The 18069-nt window shown below is 39.7% G+C and overlaps 1 protein-coding gene across 2 annotated transcripts in view; it reads left to right on the top strand.

Annotated features, from left to right (window-relative positions):
• The window catches only part of Pla2g4a (phospholipase A2 group IVA), a 143980-nt gene that overhangs the window by 10982 nt on the left and 114929 nt on the right, over positions 1-18069 (top strand). For both annotated transcript variants that reach the window (XM_048431007.3, XM_048431008.3), the window contains exon 2: positions 17883-17983. In XM_048431007.3, coding sequence (XP_048286964.3) covers positions 17951-17983 — 33 coding nt within the window. In that variant the 5' untranslated portion in view covers positions 17883-17950. The remainder of the gene's footprint in view (positions 1-17882; positions 17984-18069) is intronic.

Consider the following 18069-nt stretch of genomic DNA (forward strand, 5'->3'; position numbering starts at 1 on the left):
AAAGAGGTTTTAAAAACAATCCATGTAATATTTGTAAATAAACAACTTGTAACTAAGGATCAAACATCAGAAAGTATAAAGGATGAAATAAAGTGTAAAGTCATTTTATTGAATCAGTCGCATGGGGAAATTCAGTTACATTTTTTCCTTAAATTTATACATTTGAGTCTATGCCACACCTCCAGACTAGTAACTTAGTCACTAAACATACTGCCCAAACTAAAAGGGAAATGTATATATATATTTCATTTTAATTTTGATTAGTTCTAGAAGTCTTTCCTGTATACACTGAGGCGTAATGAAGGAGAAATGAGTATAGGGCTGTCCCCTAGCTGTCCTCCATGTGGCTTGGCTTGTCTGTTCTTAGGCTGCAGCTTATAAACGCACAGTGATGGCTGCTATGATAAAAGTATTTCCTCCAACTTCAAAATTTTATGACTCTAAAATATAGCCCAAATGGCCACTTGCTTAGGTGCAGGGATGGAAAATAACAGCCAATCTACATGTCAAGGGAAGAACAAGAGAAAGCTAGCTGGGGACTGAGATTTCTACTTCGTAATTCACCATGGAACTGGAAGGCCTGTTTGTCCGCTCTGAGGTGGGCAGGTTCCTCTGAGTGAGTGCTTCCTAGTGGCAAGGTGGCATAGGCACTTAATGGTAGAGTGGACCATTAAGTGGTGTGCTGCGTTCACCGATATGGAATGCTTGGGGGTGTACATGGCAGCTTGCTGAATGGCCAGATGGGGTGGTTGCCCTGAGGGAAAAAGTGCTGTGCTGCCTTCTCACCAACAGCCTGGCTCAGCATCTGTCTCAAAGCAGCTATGCTGTTGTTATTCATTGTCTGTCTACCCCTGGAGTGATACCCAGCCCTTGCTTTCAAAGGACGATTAATTTAAAACAAGATCAGTCAAGTGGGCCATAAGACAATAGTATTCTAGGAGAACACCTAGGTGTTGTACTAACAGAGAATTTAAACACACAGCGATCCCTGGGAAATATGGGAAGAGGGAAGAGAGGGGCTTTGTGAGGAGACCACCACCATAAGCAAGCAGGGGATGCTGGAGTCAAATATGCAAAGTTTTGGTTTTGGACTTCCAGTTTCTAGAACTGTAAAAAAGTGAATGCTGGTCACAAAGCTGAAGCCTTTCCTCCCTCCGTCCCTCCGTCCCTCCCTCCCTCCCTCCCTCCTTCCCTTCCTTCCTTCATTTCTTCCTTCTTTCCTTCCTTCCTTCCTCTCTCATTCCTTCCCTCTTACCTCCCTCCGTTCCTCCCTCATTCCTCTTTCTTTCCTTTCTTTCTTTTTTTTGAAAAGATAACATTTCTATCCTGTTACTTTCTTGCTGAGGCAATTATGTTTCTTTCTTTCTTTCTTTCTTTTTCCTTCTTTTTTGGGAGACGAGTTTCTCTCTGTCACTTTCGTGCCTGTCCTGGAACTCACTCTGTAGACCAGGCTGTCCTCGAACTCACAGAGATCTGCCTGCCTCTGCCTCCCAAGTGCATCACCACTGACCAGTCAATAACTATATTTCTTAACATGTAATTTTCAAATGTTTGGGATGTCATGTCTTTTAAAAATTATGTTTATTTCATGAGCATATGTATGTGTGTAGATATTGCCTATGTACAACAGCTGTGCTCTGTGTGTATTTGTTTAGATGAGAGTACAACTTAGGAGCGTTGGTTTTCCTCCTCCCAACCATGTAGGTCCTGGTATTGAACTCAAGTTGTCAGTCTTGGCAGCAGTGCCTTTGCACTCTGAGTCATCTCGCTCGCCCTTTAGGGTTTTATTTGCTGTGTCACAATGATGTAGAAAGAAAGTAAGAATTGCAATGAGGCAGGTCTCAGTTCTGGGGTTGGCTTAGTCCTGTTAACGTTTCATACTATTTGAGCGAGGTATTTTTATATAACATGGAGATAGAGTTTAAGGTTTCAGTTAGACCAGTTATTCGGTTTTCTAAACCTAGTTTGTTTTCATCTCAAAAATGTTAATGACAATTACTATCTTGTTAAGAAAAGTAAACTGGATAGTATGTGTATATTATTTAACAAGTATCTGGAAAATGATTAACAAGTATGTATTAATCTCTTTTATTTATTTATTTTTGTTTATTTGCTTTTCAAGACAGGGTTTCTCTTTGTAGCTCTGGCTGTCTTAGAACTCACTTTGTAAACCAGGCTGGCCTTGAACTTACAGAGATCCTCATGCCTCTGCCTCCCTGAGTGAATGTATTAATCTTATTGTAACTTGTTATGCCATGTTCTGTTGATATTCCTGAGAGGCCTACTCTTTTCTGAACAGAAACTATGGAGGGAGGATTTGGGGAAGACGGGAGGTAGGGGGGAGGATGCAAGGAGAGGAGGGAGGGAAGACTACAGAAGGGGTGTACGGTATGAGAGAAAAAAAAAGAGGAAACTCAACAGCACAGAAAAATAGTTCAAAAAACATTTAAGTAAATATAAAGTGAAATCAATTTGATCAGTCGATCACGGGTTTAATTGAGTTTATTATGGGAAAAATTAGTGCTAAAACTAGTAACTGATTATATATGGATTGGCTTGTTATTCTAGAGTCTATGAATAGGGAGTTCTCTTATGTGAATTCCAGCACATGGCTTCACCTATAGTCTGGGTAGTGTCCCCAGTTTACTATGGAAAGTCCTCATTGGCTTATTCATCCTGTCATCAAGAGAAAATAATCAGCCCTGGTCCAGCGAGAGAATTGGGGAAGGAAGCACAGCGTTCCCCATGTTGTTCAGAGTCAGGGCCACCACTGTGTGAGGAAGTATCCTGCTTGTGTTGAGCTATCACGTAGAGATAGATGCTTGGATCTGAGCTAGAAGATACATGAGGAGGGTTTTCCTCACAGAACATTTATACAGAACACTGAGTGTCAGGCAGGCCGTGCCAGGGAGAGCCCCAGCCGAGCTGGAGAGGTTTTAGTGTCGAGCCTTTACCTCATAGAACCATTTCCTTTGCCCCTTCCTGTGTGTCTTTGTAGTGCGATGTCTCTGAGGTCTCATTTTAAGCCACTGGACTCTGTTCGTTCTCTGAAACCCTGGCGTGGGCTCTGTCTGTGGTTGTGGGTTTAGAGTGAACTTTTAGAAAGGCAGATAGATATGGGAGGTTAGGAAGAAGCTTAGAGACCTAACAAAGAAATTAGAGAGAGAAAAAAAAAATCAGTTCCAAAGAAAGAGCATGGGTTCCAACACATGGCACCAGGAACCTCCCTGTGACTTGCTGGGCAGACCCTGTAGCTATGCATCTGTGTACCAGGCTTTCTCTTTCGTTTGGACTACCAACCAGCTCCAAATCATGACACAGAGATTTCTTGTTAGTGATAAATGCTCGGCCTAGCTTTGACTTGTTTCTGGCTAGCTCTTTTAACTTAAATTAGCCTGTTTCTGTTCATCTACCTTTTGCCTCCCGGATTTTTGTTTTTCTTTCTGTGTGTCTTACGCTACTTCTCATATCTGGCACCTTGTACTGGGCATCTCACTCCTTCTCTCCTTCTTCTTCCTTAACTTAGATTTCTCCTTCTATTTATTCTCTCTGCCTGGTAGCTCTGCCTATCTTCTCCTGCCTATCTATTGGTCATTCAGCTTTTTATTAGACCAGATCAGGTGCCTAAGGCAGGCAAGGTGAAGCGCATGCAGCACATCTTTACATAATTAAACAAATGCAGCATACCAAAAGTATCAAACACACTGTTACACAGTTAACCTAATATTCTGCAGGATAAACATATGTAACACATTTTGACTAGCTAAAACAACATAGCTGGGCTGAGAAATCCAACTAGTTAATAACCTGTGCCTGAGTCTGGGAGTGCACATTTATGTTTCCTAGTAACCAAAGATCCTCCCAGTCTTTCTCTGCTAAAGTCTTGTGGCCTGGGGAACATTTCTTATATAGGTCTCATACATTTAACTACCTTTATTTGCTTGTTTTGAAACAGGCTTTTACTAGGTACCCTTGGCTGACCTGAAACATGCTATGTAGACCAGGCTGACTTCCAACTCAGTGAGCCACCTGCCTCTGTCTCCAGAGTGCTGAGATTAAAGTCGTGTGCTACCATGCCTGATGCATTTCTATATTTTTTCCTTTTGTTCTTCATTTTTCTCTGCCTGTGGGTGATAAAAAGCTTTGCTTGGCTTTAGTTAAAGAAGAAAAGCATCATCCAAGTCATTCAGGAACAGAACTTCAGCACTGCCTGAGTGGTTATGTATGTCTGGGAAGGATGCTGAGAGACACAGGGCCAGGGGTTTTTGTTTTCCAAACACCTATTAATCCAGCATAAAGGAGAAAACTGTGCTTCCAGCATCAGACAAATCAGTGGCCAGTGTTTTTATTTTTTAAAATCTAGTGGATTAGATCTTTAAGCACTTTGTATTTTTTTATTAAAACCTCATTGTTGATCATAAGGAAAGCATACCATCCTTGTAATAGTTGCTTAACAAACTGACCAACTCCAAACTTCTCAGAACTCTCCCTAGAGCCAAATGCCTCTCCCAGAGTTGAGGCAGTTTTGGAAGAGCATCAGTGTTACAGACAATACATTATCTTATTCATTTCATTTGCTTGTGGTTTACATACATTTGCTCATTTTATCCTCCCAGTGAGTGTGTGAGGTAGAGAGCCACTTCCTCATTTTATGCAACAGAATGAATAGAGGGTTGGAGTGGCAGAATGGGAGAGTGGGAGAGAGAGCCAGCAAGCTCTGAGAAGGTGGCACTGTGTTCTGAAGACTTATGTCACTGCCTGGGAAGTGTTTTCCCTTTCCTTCTGGTCACCAGATGCCACAGCTTTAATGGTAACTTTTATTTTTTAAGTCACCCTCTACAGACAGACAGAAGTGACAAAGCACTTCAGACTAACTTTGTCATTTTTATTCACTCTTTCTGAGAAGCCTGTGTTGTTCTGACATGACTAAATTGGCTTTGATCAGACGTTCTGGTATTAATCACTCGTTGAAAGTCAACAGTTGCATGGCACATGCGTGTGTGTGTTGGGAAAGTGTATCTAAATTCTCCTCTCAGTATTCTGGAAGTCTCTAATTATAGGGCACAGAAAAAAAGGGGAAAAGCAAGACAAAAAAACCCCAGTCAAACCATGAGCTTTATATCTCTTACTGCACACTTGGCAGATAGTCTTTTCTCAGGAAGACTGGTTATTTAGCCTCGCTAGAAGAAATGAGAGAAAACCTTCTGTTTTATGAACACTCACTGTAACGGTTGTGCAACTTAGTTGTAGTAAGATTTCCAGGCCTGAGCTAATTGTGGGGGTCAAGGCATTTTTTGAGTGGTTAGTATGGAGAGTTGGGCAGAGATGTCTTAATACCACAGAAACCTAAAGTATCTGCTGTCGTTACCGTCAGTGGCAGGAGGGGAGAAGTAAGAGAGTGGAAGCTGCTGCCTAACCAGAACTGCAAGTGGGGTCACTGACAGTAATTACACCCTGAGAAAAGGGACCATATACTAGCCAGGTCCCCTTGGGACAACTTTGATAGTTCCTGGGATGAAAATTGTGCGTACAATGAGGTCTGTTAACATTTATTTTTACAGATAGGGTCTCACTATGTATCCCTGACTGACCTTGAACTTACAGATCCACCATCCTTTGCCTTCAGAGTCCCGAGATTAAAGGCATGCATCACCACAGCCCCCATAACATGCACTGTATTTTAAAATAAACTAGACACAATTAAGATAAGAAATCCCTAAACTGTTACGTAAAGTTCTGTGTGCCTCTTATTAAGTTCCCCTCTCACCCATCATATATAGCCAAAGTAGACTATCAAAGCCAGGACACTGACATTGGGACAGCATTGTAAGAATATTATAATACTCAAGTATTACAGGCTTTATTCAGATTTTTACAGTCCTTATAATTATTCAGTCTGAAAGCCATTGACTTTTAACTGGAGGTCAAATCTTTGCTGGTTTTTTTTTTTTTTTTGAGAGAGAGAGCATATCTCACAATGTGTTTATCCTTTATTTTTTTTTCATTCATCCATATGTTTATGTTTAGGCTTTTATTAGTGTATATAATGATTTGCTTCAGTGCTACATCTTCAAACATGTTTATAATGTGTTTGATTGTATTCATTCCTCATTACCTTTCATTGTTTTTTCCCTGCTTCTGCTGGTCCCTTTCTTTTTGATGACTGGTATGTGTACTCCCTTGTGTTTTCATGTTTTATTGTTTTTGTCTTCTTCTGTGAACCAATGGATTTCGTTAGAGTTACTTATAGGAGCATGGGGGAAGGGCTCTTTACAGAAACATGGGAAACTGACCAGTGCTTCCACCACTCAAGAAAGTGTCTCTCCTCTACTACCTACTAGTAGTAGTAGGCCCTGCTTCTCAGAGAGGAGCAGGGCCTCATGAACCCCATCCTATTCTGTGACAAGATGTTCCTGTCCTGATCTTGTGTGTGTCCTGTATAGGTTATTATAGATGCAGAGAGTTCAAGAGGATAATGACCATTCATGCCCAAAAGACAGCCTTCCACACACTCTACCCCTTCCTCTGGCTCTTATGTTCTTTCCTTCCTCTGTTTTGCAATGTTCCCTAGCCTTTGGGAAAGGTGCTATGGATGGCTGAACATTCAATGATGCCTGACACTTAGCACTTTGACCAGTGGTGAATTTATACGTCATCTCTATTCATTGAAAATGGAAGCTACTTAATCAAAGCTGACACCAGCACTACTTATGGGGATAAACATAAATTTGATAAACCATCATGTCTACTTATGAAACCAAACCAAACCAAACCATGATGTCATCCTCATCAAGATCTGTAGCCTCACCAACCACTGGCTTTTGATCATGTTTACAGTACCAGACATGACTTCTCTCCTATGGAGCAGACCCCAAATCCAATTAGAAAGTATATGATTACCCCTAAGAGGCATGTCACTGTTGTACCTTGCAGGTTGGTCATACAACACACAGGGTCCATAACTGAGTGAGACTATTGATAATGCTTTCCCACCAGTCCAAGAACCTGCACAGTATCTTTTAAAGCTTTGAAATCTAGCTTGCTAAAAGGAAGAAGCATCCCACTCAGTTCCAGTTTGAGTTCCCTTTGTTCTGTTTCCAAGTATGTGGTACCTTAAGCAATAGGAACTTATGACTTAGTTCTGGAGGGCAACCAATAGCAGATACAATAGCTCACGGGGTTCTCTCTAACAAGGCTGATCTTGAAACTTTAAGTCTCCTGACTCAGCCTACCAAGTGTTAGGTTTACAGGTAAGTGACACCTCATCTAGTTTCACATTGATTGTTACTAGAAATAGGCTTGGGTTTCCATCTGCCATTGTAGTTTCTGTTTCTCTATATTTCATTTCTGTATTTACTCATTTTTATTCTTCTGCTCCCTGCACTCTGTAATCTGGTGATTCTGTTTTGAGGAGGGGTAGGGGTCTGGTGATCCATTTAAATGATTTTGTTAATTTTTCAATGATAGTTTGAGTGAGTTTGTTAGTAGTTCTAGGAATTAAGCTGTATGTATTAACTTATTACAATCTTCTTCATATAGCTATTAACTTAGTTCTGTAATTTTTCCATGTAGCTGCAATTCTTCTCTTATTTGTGCTATTGTTTTCCAATATATTGTATCTTCATGTGTTATAAATCCAGTGCTATAGCATTGTAATATGTTCCTATAAAACTCATGCCTCTTACAAACTGTAGAGATAAAACTAAAAATTGTGTTTACAGACTATTTGATATTATTCTACATTTTTCTGAGACTGGTATTCTTAATTTACTCCTATGGGTTCAGACTAGTTGGTGTCTTTCCCTTGCTCCAAAATTGCTACATTTATCATTTCCCTCTCTGTGTTATAATTTTCATGGATACATATGAAATCTACACACACACAATCTCTTTAAATTTGCTTAGTGTAATTTTATCATTTTGTGGAATAAATATAAAAGGAAGATATATTTGTCTTTAAAAGTTTTAACTTTACTGGCGCTTTCTTTCTCTTTGTGTAAATTTGTGTTATTGCCTACTGTCAATTCTTTTCAACCTGAAGAACGTTCTTTACTATTTCCTGTCTCCTCAGCCTTCTTCACTCCCTCCCTTCTTCCTTCCTTTCCTCCCTCCTTTTCTGCCTCCTTTTCTCCCTTCTTGCAGACCCCCAAGGCCTCATGCATGTTAGACAAATGTCCTAATACTAAGCTGCATTTCCTGTTCTTTAACATTTTACAATTGTTTTTAAGTTGGCATGCAAAATAATGGGTTTCATCATGATGTCTTCATTTATGAGTCATTATACTTTGTCCCATCATTCCCCTTCCCACTATTCCCTCCTAATTGGTTCTCTTTTCTCCATCAGTAAATACTCCCTTTTCCTTTCTTATTGTATGTATTCCATCACCCTCTTTGTTTCTCACCTCCTGTAAGGTTTCTTCCTTCTCTTTTCCTGATAAACTAGAAAGTTTCTGGATCCTAAACACACTTGTAAATACTGCCCCCATACACACAGAGTTTTAGATTCAGGTTCTGCATCTTTTCCTAGTTTATTCTTTCTTTGTTTACTACTATGCTGATATATCTGTTCATATTTCTGAAAGATAGTTTGTTGGCTATGGTATGTTTGGTGGAATAGTTTGATTCTTTAAGTACTTTGGACATGTGGTTCCCACTGCCATCAGAATGCTATTGGTTCTGATGAGAAGTCAATTGTTGATCTTTCATTTTCTCATGCATGAACAGCTATTATTTTCTTGCGCTTAAACTTATTCTTTATAATTTTTGAATTTCAATGGTTTGGCTCTGTGTCTCAGCATCAGTCTTCTTTGTGTCAATCCAGTTTGGAGGAACTCAGCTTTATTGATATTTTTAAAATCAAAATCAGGGAAATTTCAGTCATTATTTTTTGCTATTTTTTCTTCTCTTTCTTCTTGGGAGTTTTTGTTGTATGATTCACAATGTTTTGTGTCCTTTTAAAATTTATTTATTTGCTTTTAAGTTTATGTTACTTTTATTACATTTATTTGTTTAGTGTATTTATGCGTTTGTTTTCCAAGGAGTTTGTGTGGAGTGTGGAGGACATCAAAGAACAGCAAGCAGGAGTAGGTTCTTCTACCATGTGGGCCTTGGGGTTTGAACTCAGGTCTTTAAGCCTGGTGGTGCCTTTACCAGATGAACCAACCCTCTTATGGCCAATTTTGAAAATGATTCTAGGTTGCACATCAAATTATATATTATGGTGTCTTTCGATTCTGATATTTCTTTTGGGCAAGTTATTGCTACTGTTTGTAGTAATATTTTATTTGTATTTTAATAAATAAACCTTGCTGAAGATCAGAGAGTAAAATAGCCCCACTGGCCAGCCTTACAGACCAGGCAGTGGTGACACACACATTTAATCCCAGTAGCTACACAAGTTTGCCAGAGAAACTGAACAGCATATGCCTTTAATCCCAGCCGTAGAGAGGAATATAAGACGGGAGGAGATAGCTCTCTCACACAGTCTCATTCTGAGATTCGTAGAGGCAGAATCACCATTTTGGACTGAGGTAGAGGTAAGAGCCAGTAGCTGGTTGTTTTGTTTTACTAACCTTCAAGTTGAACCCTACCTTTTGTCTCTGGGTTTTTATTAACCGTGCTGCAACTGTTAATTTGTTTTAGTGACCTCAATTTATTACCCACCTTCTTGCTTTTACTTTCTGTGTTGTTTTCCCAGGCTTATGTCTGGGTTAACAAGGCTTAGTTGTCAGCCAGTGTTTGACAAAGATTTACTTAAGCATCTTAAATGAGCACTTCTCTGCTATGATGTCTGACTTGCACGTGGCTTGGAGAATGCTTTCTAAGTTCAGGGAGTTTATAAGTCCCTGCCTACATTTTCTTCTCTGTGTGGGACCCTCACATAGCATATCCACGCTCACCTTCTTTCAGCACATCAGGAATAAGCTGGACCTTACCAAGTTCTCTCTCAACCAACCTTTCTCTCTCTGTTGTGTTTGGGGGTTGTCCATGGAGCCTCAGACATGCCTCTGTTTGTCATTTTTAACTTTCTGGGTGGTCTATTGTCTTGTCCCCAAGAGTGTGAATGCCATGCTAGTATAAGAATTATCTGGTGTTCTTGTCTGTGATCTTTGCTTTCTCTGACAACTTCTGGGGTATGGAATTTTCCATGTTCTGTCCAGTTCTAACCAGCAAGGTGGCAGAGCTGTGCATTCTCAAGGCTGCCCTACCTTCCTGGTTGGAACTTCATGCTGAGGAACTGGGGAGGGGAAGGGGAAGGCCTTCCTAAAATGTCACAGACCTCCATTGTCTGGTTCTTGGTAGACTGGAAAAATGCTGTTCATTTGTCCTGTGTTCTTTCATTAGTTTCAGGGTTCTTAAGTGATTGGTTGTGACATTTCTGCTTTGTCAATGTTTCTACAGCAAGAACTTTGCAAATTCTTTTCTCTGCTATTCTAGAAGTTAATCTAACTCGATACTCAACCCTCAATTGGAAGCTTTAACCAAGACTCTAAAATAGTTTTGTTAAGATTAAAAAGAATAAAAAAATGGGTTATTGGTATACTCTACATATTGTGAGTGGGTTGTTGTTGTTGTTGTTTTTGGTTGACGTTTTGCTTTGTTTCTGAGACAGAGTCCCATGTAGCACAAACTGACTTCAAACTCTTGTAGCTGAAGATGACCTTGGACTACTGATCTCCCTGCTTTTGTCTTCCTAGTACTAGGATACAAATGTGCATCTCCAGTTTATTTGCTTCTGGGGATTGGAGTATGGATGCATGTGACTGTTTGATTTCCCACCTTGGCTGCCCCTCAGTGATGGGCAGAAGCCTGTGATAGTAAACTGAATAAGCCCTGGCCTCCTCTAAGTTTCTTTGTGTAAGGGTATTTCACCCCAGCAAAACAAATGAAAATAGAGCAGAAATATTAGATCAGAGGAAGGGAGGAGGAAAGAAGTCAGTGACCACACTTTTCCCTTCCCGCAATTGGTCCTGGCTTTCACTCTAAATGAACCTGGCATCTAAATCGATGAGTTCATTTTTGTTTATTGCAAAAGTTAACCGAAGTCTTTAAGGCAGCCTGAAGTTTCATAAGGGCAGGAAAAAGTTTAGACTTGGATAGAATTAAAGGAGAAAAGAAAAAAAAGGAAGTTGTTCTAGGGCTAAAGGATTAATGCCATGAGTCATGTTTGCCTAATATCTAGTTATCTTGTAGTTCTTAACCTTGTAGTTTGAGAGAGGATGGGACAAAGAGAGATGAGGAGGATTTATTAATATTAGTTGTATACATGTATGAAATTACCAAAGAATAATGCAAAAATTTAAGAGAGAATATTGGTTGTGTGATTAACCAGTTAACTACCTGGAGTACATTTCCTGCCTTTGACTTGAGTACCAGGAAAGTCTCTGTCCAGGTCTGGCTGGAGGATGTGGTTTTGGCTGATATTTGGATGGTGAACACGGTAGTTATGAATGGAGTTACTGGATATGGAAAGAGGAAATAAAATTGCTGACATCAGGCTTTGGGCCCCGGCAACAGATTTCCTCAAAATGAGTCGTCATCTCACTTCTTGTGGAATTTTACTCGTTCCTCTTTTTATTTTTTAAAGTAGAGACTCATTTATAGCATCTTTTGCTATTTAAATATAGCTAGGCATGAACAAGAGGAACACTGAAAAAGTGTTATTGTGAGAACTTCCTTCGTGAACGCTCTTGGCATTCTTAGTTCTGTCCATCACACGTTCATCTATTCAACACATCTTTATCCTGGATCTGCTGTCTTGTAGGCACCATGCTATGCACACAGAACGGCTGCACAGACAAGCTAAACATGGTCTGTCTTTAGTTCCTGAAAGGCAGGCAGGCATGTTGGAAGAGGAATGAAAGGCTTAAAGAAGTCTAAAATACAAACAGAATCGAACATACTCTGAAGGTTGCAGATAGTTTCTCTGTGGCAGTGACCTTGAAGCTGAGCTCTGAAACTTGTGTCTAGTTTAGCTGGTGTACAATTGCTGTCTACAGAGGCCTCTGGGATCTGGCCCTATTTGCTATCTAACCTCACATTCAACCACTTTTGCTTTGGTTTTTATTTACCAGCCACAGGACTCCTCTCACTTCCTCTTCATGCCTGCTGAGAACATTATATTCTAAGCTCACTCTGTCACCCTTTGTGACCGACCCCTTTCCAGAGCCTAGCCTTAGGAGACTCTTGCTTTTTCCTCTTGCATTATCGATTTTCTCTTTGTAGAATCTGAGTTCCTACAGAGATGCCCGCTAGTTCAATTATCACTTTACTCTTGGGACTTTGGAATATGATTGCTATACTGTAGCTGAATATTCTAGTTGAGTGTTTGTTAAATAAGTGATGGACAGAAGAGGTAGGTTATAGCTTTTCATTCAGGAGAGCAGCCTACATTTGAGGAAAGGAATGGTTTTAAATAGAAAAGAGGAAAAAAAATGGGATGAGAATGACGTAGTAGATTAAAATCTAATCTTGATATCTTTTAGATCAGTGTTTGCCAAACAGTGTTGAGTCATGAAATCAACTTGGTGGACTGCTCTTAGACTTCAATCATATGGGGCACCACAAATAGTCTACGTTGTTTTTAGTTAAAGTATCGTGTTAAGCCCGTTTCCATATACGTTTTGTACATCTATGTACCCATGTATGGTAGAAAAAGGGTTTTCTGTTTTAACTTTCAGTAAGCAAGTATAAAAGACTCATTTACTGATCAAGTTAAGAATGTAGAGATTGTGGAGGAAGCAAAGAATGCAGTGTTGCGTGACACCTGATGCTTCTACATTGCTTAAAGCAGTATCACTTCCTAGGATTGGTGTCTTTTGTTGGAAGGGCACCTTGAATACTTTCACAAAGGAGGTATATTTCAGGGTGCCTTTCCAACCAAAGACACCAATCTGAGGGAGTGATACTGCTTTTAGCAATATAGAAGCATTAGGTGTCGCACAGAACTGCATTCCTTGCTAACTCTACCATTTCTAGGTTTGCGTGAGGCATGAGCTCTGCCTTGTTCACTGCATCCTAGTGCCTAGCAGAGGTTTGGACTTAGCAATGACATAATGGTTGCATGAAAGAACAGATGTCCACAGAGAAATGTTTATATTTTTCTAAAGCTGCAGTTTGTAAAGGGAACCGCTATAGAAGTCTGAGGGCCACACACGTGCTATGCAAACATTCTACCACGGAACTTCCTCACAGCCCACCCACAGTTTCTAACAGGAACAATTTTGGTGAGAATAGCAGTCATAACCCTCTTTACTTCTGTAGATTTCTTAATGGATCATGTCCAGTATAACAACCAAACCCTAGTAAGACAAAAAAAGTACCCAAACAAAACAAGACAAAAAGCACATAAAAAACCATGGAGTCTGTCTTGTGTTAGCCAACTCTTTCCTGGCATGTTGTTGCCATGGAGTGTAGTTTATACTCAGTGAAATTCTATTGGGGAAAACTACTATTCTTTTCTCAGAAGGAATCAATTGTAAGTAGCTTCTTATCTAGGTGTAGAACTCTGTATCTGTTTCCCCTTCTCAGTGCTGAGATTTTGTCTTGTTTGTACTTATGCAGGTGTTGCGTATGTTGTCACAGTCTCCATGAGTTCATAAGTGTGTTAGCCTTGTTGATTCTGGAAGACACTGTTTCCTTGGTCATCTGCCAGCCTTGTCCCTTACACTTGTTCCCTTTTCCTTCCCCATAGATCCCTGAACCTTGAGTGTTTGACATCATCCCATTGAGTGTTGAGTTCCCCAAAGTCTTTCACTCTCTGAGCATTGTCCAGTTGTAGGTTTCTGTAATTGCTATTAATTACAAGAATAAGCTTCTCTGATGAGGGTTTAGTGATATACTCATCTATGGATATAATAATGTGTCTTTAGGAGTCATTTTATTGCTATGTTCATTTAGCAGAATAATAGTAGAAAATTTTCCTTTAGGGCCCACGACTTATTTAGCCTCAGTTTCTTTTCCACTTTTGTAGTGTCAGGTTTGGGTTCCATCTTATAGAATGAGTCTTAAATCCGATTAAAAACAGTGGCTGGTTAGTTCTATAACATTTATAACTGTTAGATCAGTATATCTTTCAGTCACTGTTGTAGGTTGCAGGGTTTATGGCTGAGTGATGATTACTTTTCTTCTTTGTTAATGTGCATAGTACTTTCCAATACCTTTAATGCTAGTCAGTAGGTGTAAAACCTCTAAATAGGAACCAGTTCAATTTCTCCTTATTTTCTAATGTGGTATTCATAAGGAGATATTCCATCTTTATTGTGTAAATATACTTTGAACACACAGAAATATAAATGCAGAAACATCAGTTATAATAAGAGGTCAATTATGTTTATCATTTTTTGCCTTATTTATTACTTTAAAATTTAATTATGTGTGTATGTTTTTGTCTGCATAGAAGTAAGTGCACATTTAAGTATAGGTGCTAGAAAAGTCCAGAAGACAGTGTTGGATCCCTTTCAGCTGGATTTACAGGTGGTTATGAGCCACCCTATGTGCTGCTAAGAATTACAAGAGCAGAAGACCAGACAGCTTTTAATTTAAAAACCATCTTACCAGCCTCTGTTGGCTTTTATTTATTTTACTTTTTTAAAAATTTGGCTAAGTTGCCCAGGATGTCCTGGAATTCACTATGTTGCACAGATTGACCTTGATTTGCTGATTGTACTGCCTCAGCATTTTGGGTGCTACTATTAAGAGTATTTATTACGATACCTGGGTGTTACTATTACTTACTGGAGATAAAATATAATAGCAGTAGCTTAAAAATCCTGGTAATGGTAAATGCTAAATAGGATTCTATCAACTAATGAATTTGTAACACGAGAAATACATATCTATAACATAAATACAAGAGTCACAAATTATCCCATATTGGATAATTTTGCCTGTCTTTTAATAAGGTCATTCCTTCCTTCCATTTTAAATGCTATGTCAAGAGTACTTAGAGGCAAGACAGAGGCATAGCATAACCCAACAGCGAAATAATCCTGGTGGTATGTTTGTGATATGTGGATAATCAGGAGAAGTAGTAAGAGGAAAAAGAGAAACATGCATCAGCATTGACTAGCAGAGTAAGACAGAGTTGTGATTTACAACCTGAGGCTAGCTATTAGCACCACTGTCTTAGCCTGCTTTTTTATTGCTATGATAAGAGAACATGCAACCAGAGGAGCAAATAGTTTATTCGGCTTCCAAGTCCATGTTACAGCTCATCATCTAGGGAGTCCAGGGCAGGAATTCAAAGCAGGAACCCAGAGGAAGGAGCTGAGGCAGAAGCCTAATATTCTGAGTATTCTGACATTAGCTGTTTTAGTTAGGGTTTCTGTTGCTGTGAAGAGACACCATGACCATGGCAACTCTCATAAAGGAAAGCATTTAATTGGGGCTGGGTTACAGTTCAGAGGTTCAGTCCATTATTATCACGATAGGACATGACAGCATGAAGGCAGACATGGTGCTGGAGAAGGAGCTGGGGTACTCGCATCTTGATCGGCAGGCAAAAGAAAGTGGTTTGAGACTCTGGGTGTAGCTTGAGCACAGGAAACCTCGAATCCCATCCCCACAGTGGCACACTTCCTTCAACAAGACTATACCTACTCTAATAAGGCCACACCTCTTAATAATGCCATTCCCTTTGAGGGCCATTTTCTTTCAAACCACCACATTAATGATCGCATCTGTCTTCTTTTTAAAGTTTAAATACAGGATTTTATGTAGCCCAGGATGACTTCAAACTCCATAACAGCAGATGACCTGAAATTCTTGAATAGATCATATCTTGCTCCCAAATGTTGGCATTATATGTGTGTGCCTCTACGTCTGGCTTTTGGAAACTTAATATCAAAATGAGCTTTGGTGGGGTCAAACATTGAAACTCTAGCACAGAGATACTTGATGATAGGCTCCTTTATCATCAAAATCTTTTTTTGATAGGGAGAAAAAGTTGAGACAAAATCCCATGAAACCTGTGATGGACTTGAATACCTGATGCTCTTGCCTCTACTGCTGAGTGCTAGGAATGTGTGTTCTGCCATGCCTAGCAAACTTCTAACTTTTAAGTAGGGCAATTTAAAACATAAACAAAATCAACACACACATATAAATCCCATAACAACTTTATATTGGTTTATTGAAAGAAAATCAGAATGATGGCTTGGTTTCACTTTGATTAAAGTTGATTTAAAATGCTGTATATATCTTCAGTCTGATAGAAATGTGTAATTAGCAGGGCCAGTGAGATGACTTGGTAGGTTAATGTGCTTGACTCCAAGCCTGGTCACGTGAATTAGGCCTTCTACCCACATGGTAGAAGAATGACTCCTTTGAGCTTCCCTTTGACTATGGCACATTAACACACACACACACACACACACACACACACACACACACACACACACACACAGTGTCTCTCATGCACAAATAAATAAATGTAAGAAAATAAAAAATAAATATAGTTATGTTTAAGTTGGGCATGGTGCTGTAACATTTTAATCCCAGCCCTAGGAAGTTGGAGACAGGGGAACCAAGAATTCAAGCCCACCTATATATTGAGTTCAGGCCTTATGAGACCCTCTCCAACCATGATGAAATATTGATGAGCTTGGTATTAGCAGGTAGCCACTGTTGCTGTGGGTCCATAAGTACAAGAGCCATGTCATTTTCAGTAGACAGTGTTTCACATATTCTTTCCCAACCTTCGGCTCTTATATTCTTTCTGCTTCCTCTTCCAGAATGTTCCCTGAGCTTTAGGGATGCCCCGTTAAGGGCAAAGAATTTAGCAGCCAGTTGTTCTCAGCACTTTGACCAATTAAAAATGCTGCCTCCACTACAAAAAGAAACTTATCAAACAAGGCTTGAGATCAGCACTAATATGTAGTTTTATTTAGAAGTCAGTTTTATATGCCTGTATAACAAAATAACAGAGTAGGCACTCTCCCAGGACCTCTGACTTCCTCAGTCATGGAGTTTTGACCAGGTTGAGAGTACCAGACCTAAATTCCCTCCTGTGAAGCTGGCCTTCAACAAATCATAAGAAATAAAATGGCACCTTTATAACAGTCATTCCCCTATTACACCCAGGGACACATCTTACTTGCAGGGTGTCACAGCTGTGTAAGAGCATTGACGGCTTTTTTCTTCAGCAGACTGCATATCTCATTCACTGAATATTTTTTATCTTAATTTAATATGAGCACGTATGGAAAAATATTCAGAGTACTTTTTCTATAAATTATTATTTCTACTAAATCTTTGCATGGTGGCATATGCCTTTAATCCCAGCCCTTAGGAAGTGGATCTCTGAGTTTGAGACCAGCCTGGTCTACAAATTCAAGGACATCCAGGGCTACAAAGAGAAACCCACTTCAAGTAAAATATATGTATGTAAGTGTGTGCTTGTGCTAGTGAGTGTAGATATCCATGAAGGTCAAAAGCGGGCATCATATGTCTTATAGCTGGAGTTTCTGGTGGTTGTGAGATGCCTCATAGGGGTGCTGGGAAGTGCTGTTAAGGGCTCAGCCATCTTTCCAGTCTCTCAAAAAACAATTTTAATTTTCTGAAATTCAGGAAATGGCTCATCATATACTTAACAAATGGAAGTAAACCAAATCAGCAGCAACAAAACTTTTGAAAAAAATTAAACAAATCAATATGGAAGTTAAACAGTAGCATCAATATATGCTTAGCATCTCCCTACAAGGTGCGTCTGAGTGTGTGTGTGTGTGTGTGTGTGTGTGTGTGTTTAGCACATATGCAGAGAGTTCAGTCCACCCGATCCACTCAGGTATGCTTTCATTGCCCAACATATCTACTCCCCGTCGTTTACATCTTGGAACAGGATCCAGAATGACACTTAGTGATGATGAGTGTTTGTTTTTCAGGCTTTAAAGAAGCTAAGCGTCCCAGAAAAGTCCAGGAAAGTGTGAGAATCTCTGCAGCTCAGGCCAAGATGTCATTCATAGATCCTTATCAGCACATTATAGTAAGTATTGTATTCTTTCTGGGAGGGAAAGCTGATGTGTTCGGTGGGTGTGCGTTTGTGCGTGTTTGCGCATGTGCTCATGTGTG

The sequence above is a fragment of the Myodes glareolus genome, chromosome 5 (assembly GCF_982192425.1).
Source record: "Myodes glareolus chromosome 5, mMyoGla1.1, whole genome shotgun sequence".
NCBI lineage: Eukaryota > Metazoa > Chordata > Mammalia > Rodentia > Cricetidae > Myodes > Myodes glareolus.